This window comes from Erinaceus europaeus, chromosome 2, assembly GCF_950295315.1.
Source record: "Erinaceus europaeus chromosome 2, mEriEur2.1, whole genome shotgun sequence".
Lineage (NCBI taxonomy): Eukaryota > Metazoa > Chordata > Mammalia > Eulipotyphla > Erinaceidae > Erinaceus > Erinaceus europaeus.
The window spans coordinates 25,327,694-25,344,419 of record NC_080163.1 but is presented as its reverse complement, the minus strand read 5'-3'; the positions used below and the strand labels follow the sequence as shown (position 1 = coordinate 25,344,419).

General features: G+C 41.0%; 1 protein-coding gene across 8 annotated transcripts in view; it reads right to left on the bottom strand.

The window, feature by feature from the left end:
• The window catches only part of SNCAIP (synuclein alpha interacting protein), a 214,456-nt gene that overhangs the window by 48,760 nt on the left and 148,970 nt on the right, over positions 1 to 16,726 (bottom strand). For 7 of the 8 annotated variants that reach the window (XM_060177445.1, XM_060177458.1, XM_060177454.1 and 4 more), the window contains exons 4-5: positions 8,234 to 9,105; positions 6,014 to 6,193 (exon numbers count right to left, since the gene is read on the bottom strand). The exons of the other annotated variant lie outside the window; for it this stretch is intronic. In XM_060177445.1, coding sequence (XP_060033428.1) covers positions 6,014 to 6,193; positions 8,234 to 9,105 — 1,052 coding nt within the window. The remainder of the gene's footprint in view (positions 1 to 6,013; positions 6,194 to 8,233; positions 9,106 to 16,726) is intronic. 8 annotated transcript variants of the gene reach the window in all.

Below are 16,726 nucleotides of genomic sequence, written 5' to 3'. Positions count from 1 at the left end.
GATGTTTTCAAATGAGCTCTCTCCCTGTGAAAGTTAAAATGTTAGGCTTCCAAAATAAAGAGAAAACAGTGCTATTCTCCTGCCTCCAACACTACTTGCCTCAAATCTTTCCTGACTCTTGGGCCACCGTAGCTCTTAGTTCTGGGGAAGAGCCCACAAGACCCCACATGGCATAAAGCTTCCAGGAAGGCAGCCATCACATTAAATCTAGTGATTAAGACCCAGACTTCACAATGGACTTAAATCTTAAATCACCACTTCGCTACTAGACCCAGACAAGTGACTTCACCTTTCTGATAATATTCTCAGCTTTGAAATAGGAGGGCAAGTCGTAACTACCTCATAAAGATAATGCAACAATGAAATGAGGTAAAGCATGAGCGCTTACTAAGCTCATGGGCTTGTCACCTTATGCTATAAGAATGCTTGCTTAGCTCCTCCTAGTAACTCTGTATGACAAATGAAGCCCTGCACTACCTTCCTGGTATTCACTGAACACTGGAGAAAAGACAGACTGGGATGGAATTAGGGCAGGCTCTCCTAAAAAAAAAAAATTAAAAAAATTTAAAAAAACACAGACACAGGAGGGCATCAGCTCACTCTGCATCAATACCTGTCAGAGTAAGGGATTTGAGTAGTCAGCATCCAACTATTCAGAGGTAGGATCAACTGTGTTCATGTGGGTATCCAGCAGGATGGGGTGTCTGAAGTGCTCCTAGCGCCCCACTGAGATCTAGCTTCTCCCTGCTCTGCCCTTCTTCCTGCTCAGGGAGGCTGATTTGTATGGGTTGGCTCCTTTGACTCTGGCTTCTGGCTTGGTTTGGCTGATGGAAAGCAGTGGCAGGAGACCGGGAGAGAAGAGTAAGTGTAGGGTTTCTTTGGCTCTAATGTTCTACTCTGTGGGGTTGCCACTGGCCAGCTGAGTACTTCCACAGGTCAAAGGTCAAAACTCAGCCAGTGTTATTTAACTCTATTTTTAGGCCTTTCCTCTCCAGTCCCTTTAGGCGCTGGGGTGGCAACTATGTTCTGGCTGTTTCAGATCCCAGGATACTGTGCTTTCTTGGGTGGCTCTAAGTACCACACACTTTTATTAAAAACGTTTATTTTTGCCTCTACCACCCCCAGCATCCATTTTATTTTCCTTTTAGATAGAGGCTTAGAGACCAGGAGATAAAGTTGGATAGAGGGTGACAGAAACAGAGACAGATAGAGAAGGAAAGACACTGTGGCATTGTTCCACTGCTCAAGAAGCTTCCCAGGTAGTGGCTGGGGGCTCAAACATGGGTCTTCACACTTGATAACATCACACTCTACTGGGGGGAGTCGGGCGGTAGCGCAGCGGGTTAAGCGCACGTGGCGCAAAGCTCAAGGACCGCGTAAGGATCCCGGTTCTAGCCCCCGGCTCCCCACCTGCAGGGGAATCACTTCACAGGCGGTGAAGCAGGTCTGCAGGTGTCTGTCTTTCTCTCCCCCTTTCAGTCTTCCCCTCCTCTCTCCATTTCTCTCTGTCCTATCCAACAACAACGACATCAGTAACAACAAAAATAATAACTACAACAACGAAACAATAAGGGCAACAAAAGAGACTAAGTAAATACAACAAAAAATAATAATAAAATAAAAAAAAATTAAAAAAAAAAAAAAAAAAAACATCACACTCTACTGGGTGAATCCCTACCCAGCTCCCACCCACTTTTTTTTTGTGTGCACGATTATTTTATTACAGACTTTCCTTAAATCATACAATTTAAGCATATCAAATATCTTAAACCAGGATTTAATATATATCATGTTATATATGTATATAAAACAATACATACTTTCCTTAAATCACATAATTTGAGTATGTCAAATATTTCAAACCAGGATTATATATATGTATATATAGCAATACAACATGATTTAAGGCTCCTGAATAAGGAAAGGAATGGGGACCATATTTCTCTGCAGTTATTTTGCTTACCCCTTTCTCAAAGGGCATTAAGTAATGCCCTGAACTCCCACAGTATCTAGTGTTGGGTTCCCTGGAAAGCACTCAATAAATTCTTCATGGAGTGGGTAAAGATTTGTGACATTACATCTTAGGAGTTTAAGAGTGGAGGAAGAGATGCCATTAAGCCTTGGTGTAACTTCAAAGTCCCTTTTCTCAAGTTAATCTTTTTATCTGATATCTTATCTCTGGTTCTGCTTCCTGCCAGCCGGGTCATATTATCTGAGCAACTTGTGTCCGTGGGTAGCAAGTCTGTTTATGTTTAATACAGCAGATCTCTCAGGACAATGTTTAATGAGGTGAAGCACCAGCAGTCAGTTGCTGACATGCAAGACAAGCTCCTGAAATGGGAGAATGATGATTCCAGAGGACTCCCGCCACTTCATCAATGTCCATCAAAATACACTGAGTGGACTGAGGCAGGATGTGTACTGGGATAATTTTCTGGGAGGGGTGGCAGCTTTTATAAATGTTTGTATTTGCTGAATATATATATTCCAGACTACATAGAAGAATGGAAGACTGCTTCCATTTCCCAAACTGTTGCCCAGAAATACAAAAAGTCTGAGACCTCAAATCTATAGGGCTTTTGAGTTTTAAGAGTTTGTTGTGTGTTCTTTATTAAAGCAAATACAAAATGCTGATTGTCTGCTAATTATGAGGTGGAAATACTATGTTGATTGGATGGGAAGGAATTAACATTGAACATAGATAGTATATAAGGAGTGTATATGGTGGGTTTCTTCCCACTCCAAATATTTTCAACCTATTAAAGCAAGTACTAGGGCATATAAACAAGAAAGACATTTTTTTTTAAATCTGCTTGTGTAGTTTGGATAGATTCAAAATCTGCTATTAGGGAATCTAGCAAGAAATATATTTTATAAATACTAAAGGGGCAAAGTAAATGCCAACATTCATTGACAGTAAAGGGATGTTTTAATAGTAATAGTATTGATCACTGATCTGTGTCCACTGATGACTAGACCCAAGGCCTGTATTCCCACAGGACTCAGAAATGGGATGTGAGACCTTCCACCTTCTGCATCCCATAATGACCTTGGGTCCATACTCCCAGAGGGTTAAAGTATAGGAAGGCTATCATGGGAGGGGATGGGATATGGAGTTCTGGTGGTGGGAATTCTGTGGAGTTGTACTCCTCTTATTATAGTTCTCAGTGTTTCCTTTTTATAAATAAATTTTAAAAAATGAAAAAGAGAAAAAGAAATGGGATGTGGTCTTGGATATTCCACAATACTGATCATTCACTGAACCTCACCCCAGGCTATTTGCTGCTTAAGAAAAGAGACTATGTTTAATTCAAATTTGTATTGCTGACATCAAACACAGTATCTTGTCAGCCTGGTATTCACTGATTTTGTTTGTTTGTTTTTGTTGTTGATGTTGTTTTCTGATTGATACTGATAATAGTCATCCTCCTCCCTTTTCTTCCTTTTTGATAGGATAAAAAATTTGAAAGGGGAGGTGGAAAGGGAGAGGAAAAGAAAGAGCCACCTGTAGCATTGTTTCACCACTAATGAAGCTTTCCTCCCAGATGGGAACTGGGGGTTTGAACCCCGGTTCTTGCACATAGTAATGTGTACATTCAAATGGATGTGCCATTGTTCAGTTCCCTGGTATGCATTGCAGGAATCAACTATGATGAAAAACCTTCACACTTGATTTCTGCACTGCAGGGATCAACTATGTTGAAAAACCTTCACACTTGATTTCTCTCTGTCCATGATGGCTTTCTGCACTTTAGCTCATGATTTAGCACATATCATTTACAGCTAAAGAAAATTAGCATTCACGGAGGTCATCGATTTCTGATTCTCTCAGAATTTTTTTTTTCTAGACCTAGCCTTTTTAGTAGGCCTGATGGGGTGACCCCCAACTCATTAACCATTTATTAAATTAAATTAGGTCTCTATAAAAATCTTTTCTAGAGTATTGGTGAAATGATGCCTTATCATTGAGTAAAATTAAATGAAATAGAAAAGACTATTTTCTTTTTCTTTTTTTTTGGTAGTCAAGGGGGCTTCTCTACTCTGGGCTGACTATTCTTTTCTCTCTCACGGAGACAGAGATAGAAGGACAGAGGGAAAGACATCATAGTATTGAAGATTCCTCTAGTGTGGTGGGGACTGGACTTGAATGTTGGTTTCATGCATGACAAAACATGAATATTATCTAACTGAGCTATTTTTCTGACTACCAAATAGCTTTTTAATGTATAAAACTACTAGGGGCTGGAGAGAAAACTCACCAGGTAAAGCATACGTTGTGCTAATTGCTCATCCTAGTCTCAAACCCTGGCTCCTCATAGAATGTATCAAAGCACAGGAGAAGCTCCGGTGTGCAGTGTCTCTCCCTGTCTCTCTATGTGAATGAAAAAGTTGATCCACTGTAGTGAAATCACATATACAAAACTTTACATTGAAGACACAAACACTCAGATTTTTTTAGGAGGTATATTAAGGGTATGATAGTGGTTTACTTGCTTTTCAAACACGTCCTTTTGTGAATTAATATACAAGCAGATTTTGTTAACTAGCAAGTTTCCTTAGTAACTTTCAATATAGTTCCATTTATGAACCCATGATTATGCAGGTTTCAGAAGACATAACAACTATGGGGAGCAAAGTACATGTGCAGAAGCACAGATGTGTTATATTTTCTTGAACTTCGCTTCTGGCTTCTTAATAAATATGACTGAATTCCACACGTATTTGCCAAAATTCTTAAAAAGTAATTTTAGTTTAATGACTAACCTTCCACTGATGTGTTATATTTCACAGAGGCACTCACAGCAGGGCTGTAAAAGACCACGTTTTCCTGTATCATAATTTCTAAGTTTTAACTCTATCCCAGTCGACACTAATTTGTATGGCTTTTGACAGATAGCACACTGTGCTTTGCAAGAGCCAAACTCAAACTCGGCACTGATATTCCAAACAACTCCTGATCCTTGAAACATTTTTACACTTCAGATGTGATCCATTAGCTGTCCACTTTTCTACATGAAATACTCCTGAGTGCTATCATCTCTTAAAATACACCTTTCCCTCATTTGTCTCGTTCATAATACTCACATTATGAAAAAAAAAGTCTCAGATTCAGGTATAGCTAAGGGGTTGAGTGATTACACATCCAGTAGAGTGCACACACTGCCATGCTAGGCAGTGCAAGTTCAAGCCCCCTCGTGCTGAAGGAAGCTTCATGAGCAATGAAACTGTACTGTAGGTGTCTTTCCTTCTATCTCACCCCTGCTACCGCCTCACTTTCTATCAAAAGAAAAATGGAAAAAAAAAATAATGTCTGGGAATGGTAGAGTGATCATACAGGCATGACACCCCAGTATAACTCTGGCAGCAAAACAAGGAAAAGCAAACAAACTAACTACAATGCAGTTGCTATTCACAAGTAACGAAAGTTTTAGACTTAGAATAGCTCATACTCCTTTCTCTTTAATAGCTGATCTGAAGCCTGCCCTCAGAAATCTCATAGCAGTTTGAGCCCAGCCCTAAGCACACTGAAGGAAACTCTGATGCTGTGGTTTCTCTCTCCCTCACCCACCTCTATGTTTCTAAAAATAACTAGAACTAAATAAATCTCAAAGCAGTTTGTGGCTGAAATGTTTTCACTTACTAATATGAACACCTGCTGTCTGTCCACTTTATCACCTCTCTCTCCATTCCAATATTGAAACTCACTAGGAATCTTTCTCTTTTTTTTATTTATCTCCTCTTCTTCATTTTTAAAAAAAGAAATATTTATGTTTAATATTTTTATTCATTCATTTTTTTTTGACAGAGAAACTGGGAGGGAATAGGGAAAAGGGAGAGAGGAAGAGAGACATATGTAGCCTTGTTTCACCGCTCATGAAGCCTCCCCCCTGAAAGTGGGGGACTAGGAGCTTGAATGAACCCGGATTCTTGTGCATAACCAGGTGTCCCATCACCTGGCCTCAAACATGTAAGTCAGCCTTCATTTGCCGCAAACCCATCACCACCCGGTCACCTTGATGGCCAGGCCTGCGGGTGTCAGCTTCTCAGTGTTTCGTTCGTTGAGACAGTCTTCTCCCATCAGAGAAGTGAGGTGCTGCAGACATTCCGCATGGCCATGTGATGCAGCCAGGTGCAAGAGGTTGTTTCCACTGTCATCATGGATTTTGTCGAGATTGTCAGCAGCTAGGTGAGGCTGGACAAATAAGATTAGAACAGAGATGTCAATAGCCAGAATGAGACATTCTGGTACTGGCTGTAGGTGCTGGGGAGAATTGAAGAGCTTCTGGAAGCTCTGGTGGCAGTCCAGGGAATTAAACATAAAAAATAAAATAAAATTCCCTGCTACTGAGTTTAATGATTTTTCCACTATATTTTGATTTATATGTATGGTGCTCTGGAACAAGATTTCTCTAGAGACTGTGTTTCATGTGAGATGTGGCAACAGGCTAGTGAGCTTGTAGAGGATCCAAGTTGGCTTCCTGAATAACCAGGATGACATTAATGGTGACGGACAAGTTCCCTCTCTGTCTCATCCACTTAACTGCTAAGTCACAAGGACTATGTGTTGATGGCTGTGGTGTGTTTGCTGAATGAATGAACTGCTTGTATTTACCATCTGCTTAGCGTTGCTCTATGGTATTGGCTGCAAGCACCATGCTAACTGTTGCTCCTCTAAACTTTTTCATCCCCAAACTCCCCAGAGCCATCTGGAGGCTTCAACTCTGGTGTCACCTGAGTACAAGCTGGTTGACAGAGATTGCTAGGTGAATCGAGAGATGTCTTTTGGGAAATGTGACAATGTGGGTCAGATCAAAGAACTAAAGGCACCAAAGAGAAATAGAGAGGGAGAATGAGGAGAAATGCAAAATGTTATTTATAGGTAGAAGAAAACAATAATTAGGAATAATTATTTTATTCCTAATTTTTAGGTAGAAGAATAATTTTATTCCTAATTTTTAGGTAGAAGAATAATTTTCTTCTACCTAATTATTATTAATAATAATAATTAGGTAGAAGAAAACAATAATTAGGGCCTAATTCACTGGATAGGACTCACGCCTTGCCATGCATGTGATCACAGCATCACATGGGAGAACCATAACCTTAGGGGAAGCTCTGATCCCTGATAAGGTGGTGATGAGTGACTTACTTTGCCCTCCCCCCCACCCTCAGGCCAGTCTAAATGAAAAACAAACAAACAAAAAAAACTCAGTCCAGAAATAGTGAAATCCTGCATATGCAAGATTTTAGGTCTGCAAAAATAAAATACATAAATAAAGCATAAACTCATTTAGTCTTATCACTCTATTATGACACTAGAATCAGTAATAGTAGATCAAGTGCATGGAACTTATTTGTGGAAGGCTTTACCCTAAGTGAAATCACCAGGCAGAGACATAGGGATTGTCTTGAATGAGACTTTAATTAACATCAGAATATCAGCTCAGGCTTGCTACTGTTTCCTCCCAGTCTGGAAGCCAGGAGAGAACAATGCAGGCAGATGGAGTCACTCTGTCTATCTCTAAGCCTAAACAGAACAGACTTTTCTTACATCATGTTATTCCGTGGAGTCTTTGGAAAAGCTTCTTTATTCTCCCTTGACATGCAAAGCTGGAACCAAGTAAAAACTCCACACAGGTCAGAGGGCAATTAAGCTTCTATCTGAAAATGTGTTCAAACATCCTGGCTCAATTTTTCTGAATACTGATCAGGATAAGACAGGATACTCTCTGTTCATGTATCTGGCAGATCCACCGTCAGCAAGAAACTGACAGCTCCACAAATCACTGAACCAGAAACTTAGGAACTGTTTGAAAAGCAAAAAAGGAAGACATTCAATTCCAAGGCTTTCTTTGCCTTATTTTTGTTTTTGCTACATGAATTCATGCAAAGTCAAAGTGAAGTAACATCCCCTGTATATTCATTTACTTTCCCCCTGCCCCATATTAGTCTTTTAGACATTTATTTATTTATTTATTTATTTTATTTACAGTGATATCAGGGATTGAACTCAGGATTTCAGAGCGTTAGGCATGAAAATTCTTCTGTGTAACCATATGCTATCTACCCAGTCCTGAACTTTTATTTTAAAGTCATATCATTTAACAAAAACCATAAGAAAGATTAAACAATAGGAACAACTGCATCGACCTTCTGTTATTGGTGAGTAACACCAATGAAACTAGAGTCTCCAAGTTATGGCAGGAAAGGCTTGGTTAAAGATCATACTTACCAGGAGAGAGATCTGTCCTTCTTTAACGATGTTCAAGATGCTTTTGGCTTTTTTTAGAGACTCACTTCTTTCTTCTGAGCCTTGGGAACTGGTCCAGCTCAAGGTCCCCACATGCTCATCCAGTCTGGGCTCTGGGGCTGAAGACTGCTGTTGGAAGGCCCTGAGCTGGCAATCTGGCATTGCCTTCTCACCTTTTTGACCAGCAGGCTCTGGAAAGGTTTTGTTTAGAAAGTCCTTACCCTGGTTTTCTGGTTCATAAGCAGAACCACAGGGAACCAGTGGTGATGAGCCCTCAGGTTGCTCTGCAGAGAGCTTCTGCTGGTCTCGGATGACAGAGGATGAAGCCTTTCTCAGGTGAGGACTCTTCACTGGAGAGAGGATACAGAATGGTGTCATGCTGGCTGGTGAGGTCTCAATACTTCCTGGGGAGCAAGCTTTGCCAGAAAGGCCATTGATGGTGGTGCATAAACCCAAAATCCTTTTCTCAGTGGTTACCTTGGTCAGAGAGGACAGCTGCTGGCTAGACTTAATGTAAGGCACGTCCAGGATCTCGTCCATGTCCAGGTCATAGTGCTCCAGCTCACCCAGCAAGGAGCCTGAGGGATCTGTGCTCTTCCCCTGGGGAGCACCCTCTCCATCTCCTGAGCTGAGCGCCTCAGGTAGGGGGCTGGGATCAGAATTACCCCCTTTCTGATACTCTGTCTTCTGGTTCTTTTGGTCATCGCTTTCATTGCTGTCCAGAGTTTCTGGCTGATGTTTCAGAGGGGACACCCGCTTCACTGGGCGGAACTTGCTGTAGATATCAGCGATTCCCGTGGGTTTTTGTGTGTTGATGAGAGCTGAGACTCCGCAGTTCCAGCTGGAGCTGGACACTGTGTGAGAAGAAATTTAAAGAGGCTATTAAATCAAGAGAATGGAAATACCTTCACCACATGGGTAGACACTGTCCATTCAAGTTGTTCTTGGAGAAAACTCCTATGTGAGGGAGCCAGAGAGAACACATCACAAAACTGACAGCACAAGCTCACCAATGAAAATGGTAACTAGCAGATGACATATCGTTTAAAAAGAAAGGAAATTGTAGTTGCCCTTGCAGCTGGCATGATAGCTCATCTGGTAGAGTACTTGCCTTGACACCCACATGCCCCAGCACTGAACCTCTGTATACTACAGCACCAAGGAAAGGTTGGATATTATGGTGTCTTTCTTCTCTCTCTGTCTCTACCTGAACATGTCAGCCTGGAGCCATAAAATTATGCATGCAGGAGGCTTTTGTGATGCAGTAAATAAATAAATAGTTACTGTTGCCAAAATCCAGGGCTAGCTCCATCCTCGCTAGCTAGATGATATTAGAAGGATGACATGAGTTTTTGTATGATAACAGATAAGGGTGTAAGGGGATGATAAAGTATTCCAGGGGGTTGGGCGGTGGTGCAGTGGGTTAAGCGCATGTGGCGCAAAGAGCAGGGATGGGCATAAAGATCCCGGTTCAAGCCCCCGGCTCCCCACCTGCAGGGGAGTCGCTTCACAGGCAGTGAAGCTGGTCTTCAGGTTTCTATCTTTATCTCCCCTTCTCTGTCTTCCCCTCCTCTCTCCATTTCTTTCTGTCCTATCCAACAACAAACAACATCAACAATGGCAATAATAATAACCACAACGAGGTTACAACAACAAGGGCAACAAAAGGGGGAAATAACCCAGAAATAGCCCAGAAATAACCCCGGAGGGAAAATAAGTAAATAAATAAATAAATAAAAATAAAGTATTCAATAACATTTGTTCTGAATGCTGCTTATATAAAGAAAAGCCCACATACATATTGTATCAATAAAAAATAAAACAAAACAAAAAAACTAATAGCAAAAGTTGAGAACTAGAGACACTAAGCCCAGGCAGGTCTGTAAGCTTATTCCCTGGACATTTAACTTCCTGCCACTAAGCTGTTACTTCTCACCACCTGGAAAAACACTACTAGAGAAGATCTTATGTGTTAAATGACCTTCCAATGAGCTTTTAAACTAATTTAGGGAGAGAAGGGTGTGTGTGCTTGTGTGTGTGTGTGTGTGTGTGTGTGTGTGTGTGTGTGTGTGTATGTCTTGAGGTCCTGAGGAGGACCTCACATCTCAATTCAACCGAGTCAGCTGACCCACTCTGTTGCACCCAGAGCAGGGGGCTGAAGGGGTCTGACCAAGGGCAGTATGAGTGAGTAGGAGCTGGGGGTCTGTCCCTGGATCACCCCAGGACGCTATTTGCCTATGAATAGCATGTTTATTGAATGGCAAGCAAGGGTTTTTATAGGTTGGGGTAGGGGGAACAACAGGGCAGCTATGGCCTAGCTTTACATGGTCAGGAATGTTAAGGAAGGAGGGGGCCGCTGGGGGTCTTCAGAGACAGTTACTTGTTTACACCATATGTGGTCAGGAGAGCGGGAAACAGGGAAATGATGAGGGTCTTTCCAGTAACCATTGGGTAAGTGGACCAACTGGTTTGAGAATAAGGAACTGAATTATTGTGCTAACATAGAGAGGATGTAGGGCCCATGTGTGTGGGGGAGCCTGACAGGGGGACTAAACCTGGAAAGCCAAGGCCCTTCCCTGTTCAACCCCGAGGTGGGTGAGACTGACAAGGTGGCTGTACTTTCAGGTATCCATTTTTCCATAGATGGTCCACATCATGCTCAACCTCAGCCTCGCAATTCTCCACATCTGTGTGTGTACATACACACAAATACACACACACACACACACACACACACACACACACACACACACACACACACACACACAAGAAGAAGTAGCGTTAACACGGATGACAGGATAAAGAAGCTGTATTACCTAGACTCAACAGAAGAAGTCTACTACAGGAGATGAAATCTTGCCTTTTGTGACAACATGGTTAGAATTTGAGGGAGTTATGCTAAGTGAAGTAAGTCAGGAAGTAAAAGACTAATTATCTGAGATTTCACTCCTATGTGGAATACAAATAACTAAATCAGACAAACTGGTCAAACACAACAAAAGCAATGTTTTAGACTCTGTAAAAAATCTGGTGGTAGGGCATCGGGCTGTAGCACAGTGGGTTAAGCGCAGGTGGTGCAAAGCACAAGGACTGGCATAAGGATCCCGGTTCAAGCCCCGGCTCCCCACCTGCAGGAGAGTCGCTTCACAAGCAGTGGGTGAAGCAGGTCTGCAGGTGTCTATCTTTCTCTCCCTCTCTCTGTCTTCCCCCTCCTCTCTCCATTTCTCTCTGTCCTAACCAACAACAACGACAACAATAATAATTACAACAATAAAGCAACAAGGGCAACAAAAGGGAATAAATAAATAAAATAAATATTTTTAAAAAAATCTGGTGGTTCCCAGGGGGTTAAGGAAGAAGGTGGAAGGAACAAATTCCAGTGTTACTTTTTGTTGCTTCTTGAAAGGGAGGGAGTGAGTGAGTGAGGAAGGAGGGTAGGGAGAGAGAGAGAGAGAGAGAGAGAGAGACCAGAGCCCTAAAACTTCTTCCAATATGACAGAGGCCAGGCCCTGACTTGAGTTATACACATGGCAAATTTGGCAGCACACTATCTAAGTCAGCAATTTCACTGGCCCAACAGGGGTCCTTTTGATAGTATGTATCCACTGAAAATTTGGTGGGCAGTACACCAAAATTTAACAATATTTGTTAAAAAAAGAAAAGGAAGAGGAGGAAGAGGTTATTATACAAACTTAAACCATTCACTGGGAAGTTCATAGGTGAGTAGAAAAAGGAAATAAAGAGAGGCCAAGTGGTGGTGCAACTGGCTGAGTGCACATGTTGCAATGTGCAAGGACCCAGGTTCGAACATCCAGTCCCCCCCTGCAGAGGAAATGCTTTGCAAGTGGTGAAGCAGTTTTGCAGGTTTCTTTCTGTTTCTCTCTCTCTCTATCACCCCTTACCCTCTCAATTTCTGGCTGTCTCTATCCAGTAAATACAATAAAGATAATAAAAAGGAAATAAAGGAATAAGTGATTGGGAATTAACTGGGTCATGGGAAACAAACTGTAGATGAGTTTGCCCTACCTTAGATGGAGTATTCCAGTCAAGTGCTGCTTAAAGCATTGCCCTGTGCTCCAGCTGAGGACAAGGCAACATAAGTGTTAACTGTTCACTCTGGAGAATGCTCTTTAAGATCCACAGCTGCCCTCCACTGTGGGGAAAGCTGGAAACCAACCTGAGGGGTGGCAGTTGCAAGGGGAAGGTGAGATAGGGAAACTGGTTGCATGAAACTCAGGTAAAGATCATATGCAATTCATCTGAGGGTCTGGCTGAGATGGAGTGTAGAAAGAAGCAGCTAAGGCCCCGGGTGATGGTATACTTGGTAGAGTGCACACATTACCACGCAACAGGGCCTAGGTTTAAGCAAGCCCTTGGCCTCCACCTGTAGAGAGGAAGCTTCATGAACAGTGGAGCAGCACTGCAAATCTATCTATCTCCTTCTCTCTCTCTTTTTCTTTCTCTGCCTCTATCTGGGGGGGGAAAAAGAGAAAGAACACAGAAAAAAGCGTGAACACTGATAATGACAGAATTGGGCAGTTACCAAGCCATCCAGGGATAACCCTAGTGGCAACAAATAAATAAACTTTAAAAAAGAGAAAAGCCGGGCACTTCTGGAGGTGAAAGATAAGAACTAACACCTCAGGGCTGGCCCATGATGTACCAGGTTGAGTGCATATATTATAGTGTGCAAGGGCCTGGGTTCAGGCTCCTGGTCCTTACCTGCAAATGTTGGGGTCAGGGGATAGCAAGCTTCATGAGCAGTGAAGCAGTGCTGTAGGTATCTATCCTCTGTCTCTCTCTTCCCTCTCGACTTCTCTTTGTCTATAGCCAATAAATACAAATATTTAAGAACCACCACTTCTCCCATTTTGCCTCACTGGAAAGGCTTCCCAGATCCTCCTCTCATGGCAGGGTGTGGAAGCAACAACAGTCTCTTCAGTCAACTGGGCTCCTCTCTGGACTCCTCCCCTGACCAGACACCAAGTATCCAACACCCCTGGAAATGAAGAAGTTTATAGATTCCTACTCCCCTTGCACTCAGTTTACAACACCTACTACCAAAGAGATGAGCATTCAGGTCATGCCTTCTATATAAGGATCTCTCATATATCTCTTCTTTTTTGGAACAATGGCAGATAGGAAGGATTTCGTCCCAAAGCAAATGACTGTTGCCTGTTCTTTGCAAGTGGATACAACCAAAGAGTAGAAAAGTCTCTCATGGGGCTGTATTGGTTTTGTGCCTTCTTCAAGAGTCCCTGCTATCCCAGCTTGTTTTGTGTGTGTGTGTGTGGGGGGGGAGGGTAGTAAAAAGAGTATATAAGTCATACAAAGTTGCCCAAATTGGGCTAGTGAAATAGCTCACTTGGATAATGCACGGCTTTGCCATGTGAGTGACCAGCTTCAAGTCCAGCCCTCATTGAAGTGAATGAAGCTTTGGTACTGTTGTCTCTTTCACCCTCTCTCTGACTTTTTGTTTAAAATAACAAATAAGTAAATTCCCATCTAAATTTAGACCACTAGTTATACTTTCTCCTGTCTGGATGTGTTTATTCTAAAAGTAGGGGACCAAACCGAGATTGTGAGAATTAGTGTTCTGAGTTTGAATGCTATAGTAGCATTTTTCTTCTTCCCTTTTATGATTTATTTATCAGGGAGGGTTAGGGTGAGAGGAAGACCAGAACAGCACTGTAGCTTATGTAATGCTGGGGACTGATCTCTGGACCTCATGCTCATGCTTGAGTGTACAATGCTTTATTCACTGTGCCACTTTATGTGCTTCTGTACAGTAGAATATCCCCCCACCCTCCAAGTTTTACCTTGAGTTTCACACTAAACAAAGGCCTTCCTCCTCTGTGGCCTAAAAAAGGGTCAACATGAATTGTAGAAGGAATCTTGTCCAAGAAAGAACAGACATTGATGGGGTGTGCTCCAGAGGAGAAGGAAGATATCTTAATGCTATTTCCCTTTCTCTCTCTCTCTCTTCAAGGTTATTGCTGGGGCTCAGTACCTGCACCACAGATCCATAACTCCTAGCAACCATTCCTCCACTTTTTTTAAAAAAAATATTTTCATTTGAAAGAGACTGAAATAAATTGAGAGGGAGTAGGGCACTGGAGAGGAAAAGAGAATGAGAGACACCCATAGCATTTTATTGCTCATGAAGCTTCCTCACTGTAGGTGGGGGCTGGGGATGTGAACCCAGGCCCTTGTGTGTGGTGATGTGTGATGTGTGTGCTCAACAGGGTGTGTTATCGCCCAACTCCATCTAGATACATTTACACTGTGACTTCTCTTTCCTTTCATTGGCTCTATATCTAAGTAGTGCACTGTACTTGGCACAGAGAAGACAACATATACTAGTATTTGAATTTGAATCACACTTTGCACAACTCATTCAATTCCTTTTTTTAAAAAGTTCAAAGTGCATCTTTCTGACGGATTTGCAGCTTAATTTCACAGGGGACAAAAGTTCTGTTAATAAACTCAGAGGAGTGATAATCACTAATATGAGCTGGATTTTCTAAAGTTATTTATGAAATGTAAATATGCACAGGCAAGGACTAATTCCAGTTGGTCCATTATTCATTTAGAAGTTTTCCCTATTCTTTACATGTCCTTTTCTCCCTAAAAACAAAAAAATAGAGCTATGAAAAATTAATGTCTGCCAGAAGTTTCTGCCAAGTTTTTTCTCTATCTTTCAAGAACACATGGCTATTTACTTACTTAAAACAGTACAAACATAGTGGACATACGAATTTATAATATGTAACTATGTCTTTAATTATATTAGTTAATTTCCTTAAAGCTCCAAAGATAGTGGGAAAAATATATTTCTTGACATTGCGCTCAGAGATGTCCTTATTCTTAGGTATAGTGTTTGCTAGTCTTTTGTCAATTATCTTGATTTAAATTGAGAGATTTGCATCTCATGATATAATAAAAAATTTAAAGTTATATAACTTAGTAAACCAATACAATGAGTGCATTGTACCAATATATTTATGTATTATATAAGGTCACTGGTTCAAAGGGCTACTCTTTTATGTTGGCTTTATTTACATGAGAAATTTTTTCCAAGTGATACAGGGAAATGGATACCATATGTTTCCCAGCTGTTTTGTTCTGACAGGAGCCATTAAGGACGCTCTATGGAAATGAATTCTGTCTGAGTCTTATGAAAACACTTCTCCCCATAGAAGGATCCAGAAATCAAAGAAGGGGCATCAACATTAGGGTTGGTATTTATTTATTTATTTATTTATTTATTTATTTATTTATTTAATGAAAGCATTGCTCAGCTCTAGCTTATGGTGCTACTTGGAATTGAACCTGAGACCTCAGGCACGAAAGTCTCTTTGCATAACCATTATGGTATCTCCCCAGTTCAACGTTAGGATTATTATTTATCTCCTTATTCAAATCTCTGATTGATTTTTAGGCTGACAATGAAATTAATGCTTTTTAGTCTGTGTCTTGATTATTGGGAGGAAAATGTTAGTCATGCAAGATAGATTATTTAACTGGTCTTACGGAGACACCTCCAGTTTATTGTCATATGATATATTTGTCTCAAAGAAGATCAATTTTATGTATATACAAAAGTCACAACTTAGTTTATTTCCCCTATGCTGGGAAAAATGAGTACTTTAAGTACTACATCCAACAAATGCTATTAGTGGTGAGTTGGTATGATTTTCTCTTCCAAATCTAAAAGTTGACCCAAATGTCACTTTTATTATTGTTGTACCCCAATACCATAATAAATTTCCTATATAGAAACAAGGTTCACACTGTTTTCACAAGGAAAATTCTGAGAGTAAATCTGTTCCCTGAAAATTATGAGTGTTTCTTAGATTAAACTTCTGGAAATTGTATCTTCTCTTTCTATTCTGAAAAGCTGTGCATAGTCAGGGTCTGTACTGAGTTTTTCTCTATTCCTCAAAGCACCCAGAAAATTGCTTTACAGAAATGGGATGCTAATAACTACTTTGTTGAGCGGTTGTATTTCTTAACATCTGATGAATGTGAACATGTCGAGTATAGCTTAAACCTGTCCATCTGGTTCTGTTGTACATTTCTTTTTTTACAATTGTCAGCAGGTAAGTGGAAATGTATGTGAGGCTGATTTATAGATCCCTTTTATGTCTCCCAACCTGGTTGACATTTGGAATCCCTCTGAACTCCAGCAAGAGATAACCAAGTGCTTGTTGACCATACACACTTAGTATCTACTCCATAAGCATTTAGGCTGAGTTTGACTGGGTATGTATTATTTGTAATACAAAGGTCTTATCACTGTTATCTACTTGTTCCCTTTTCCCCTCCTCATTCAAAACACATATTTCCTCTTTCCTCCATCTCTCTGTCTTTTACCCCTTTGTCTTTCCCTAGATATATTCCTCCTAATCTTAGCCTGGATCACAAGATCATTTACATAGTCTTCCAAACAATCCATCTCCAAGATACTATTGA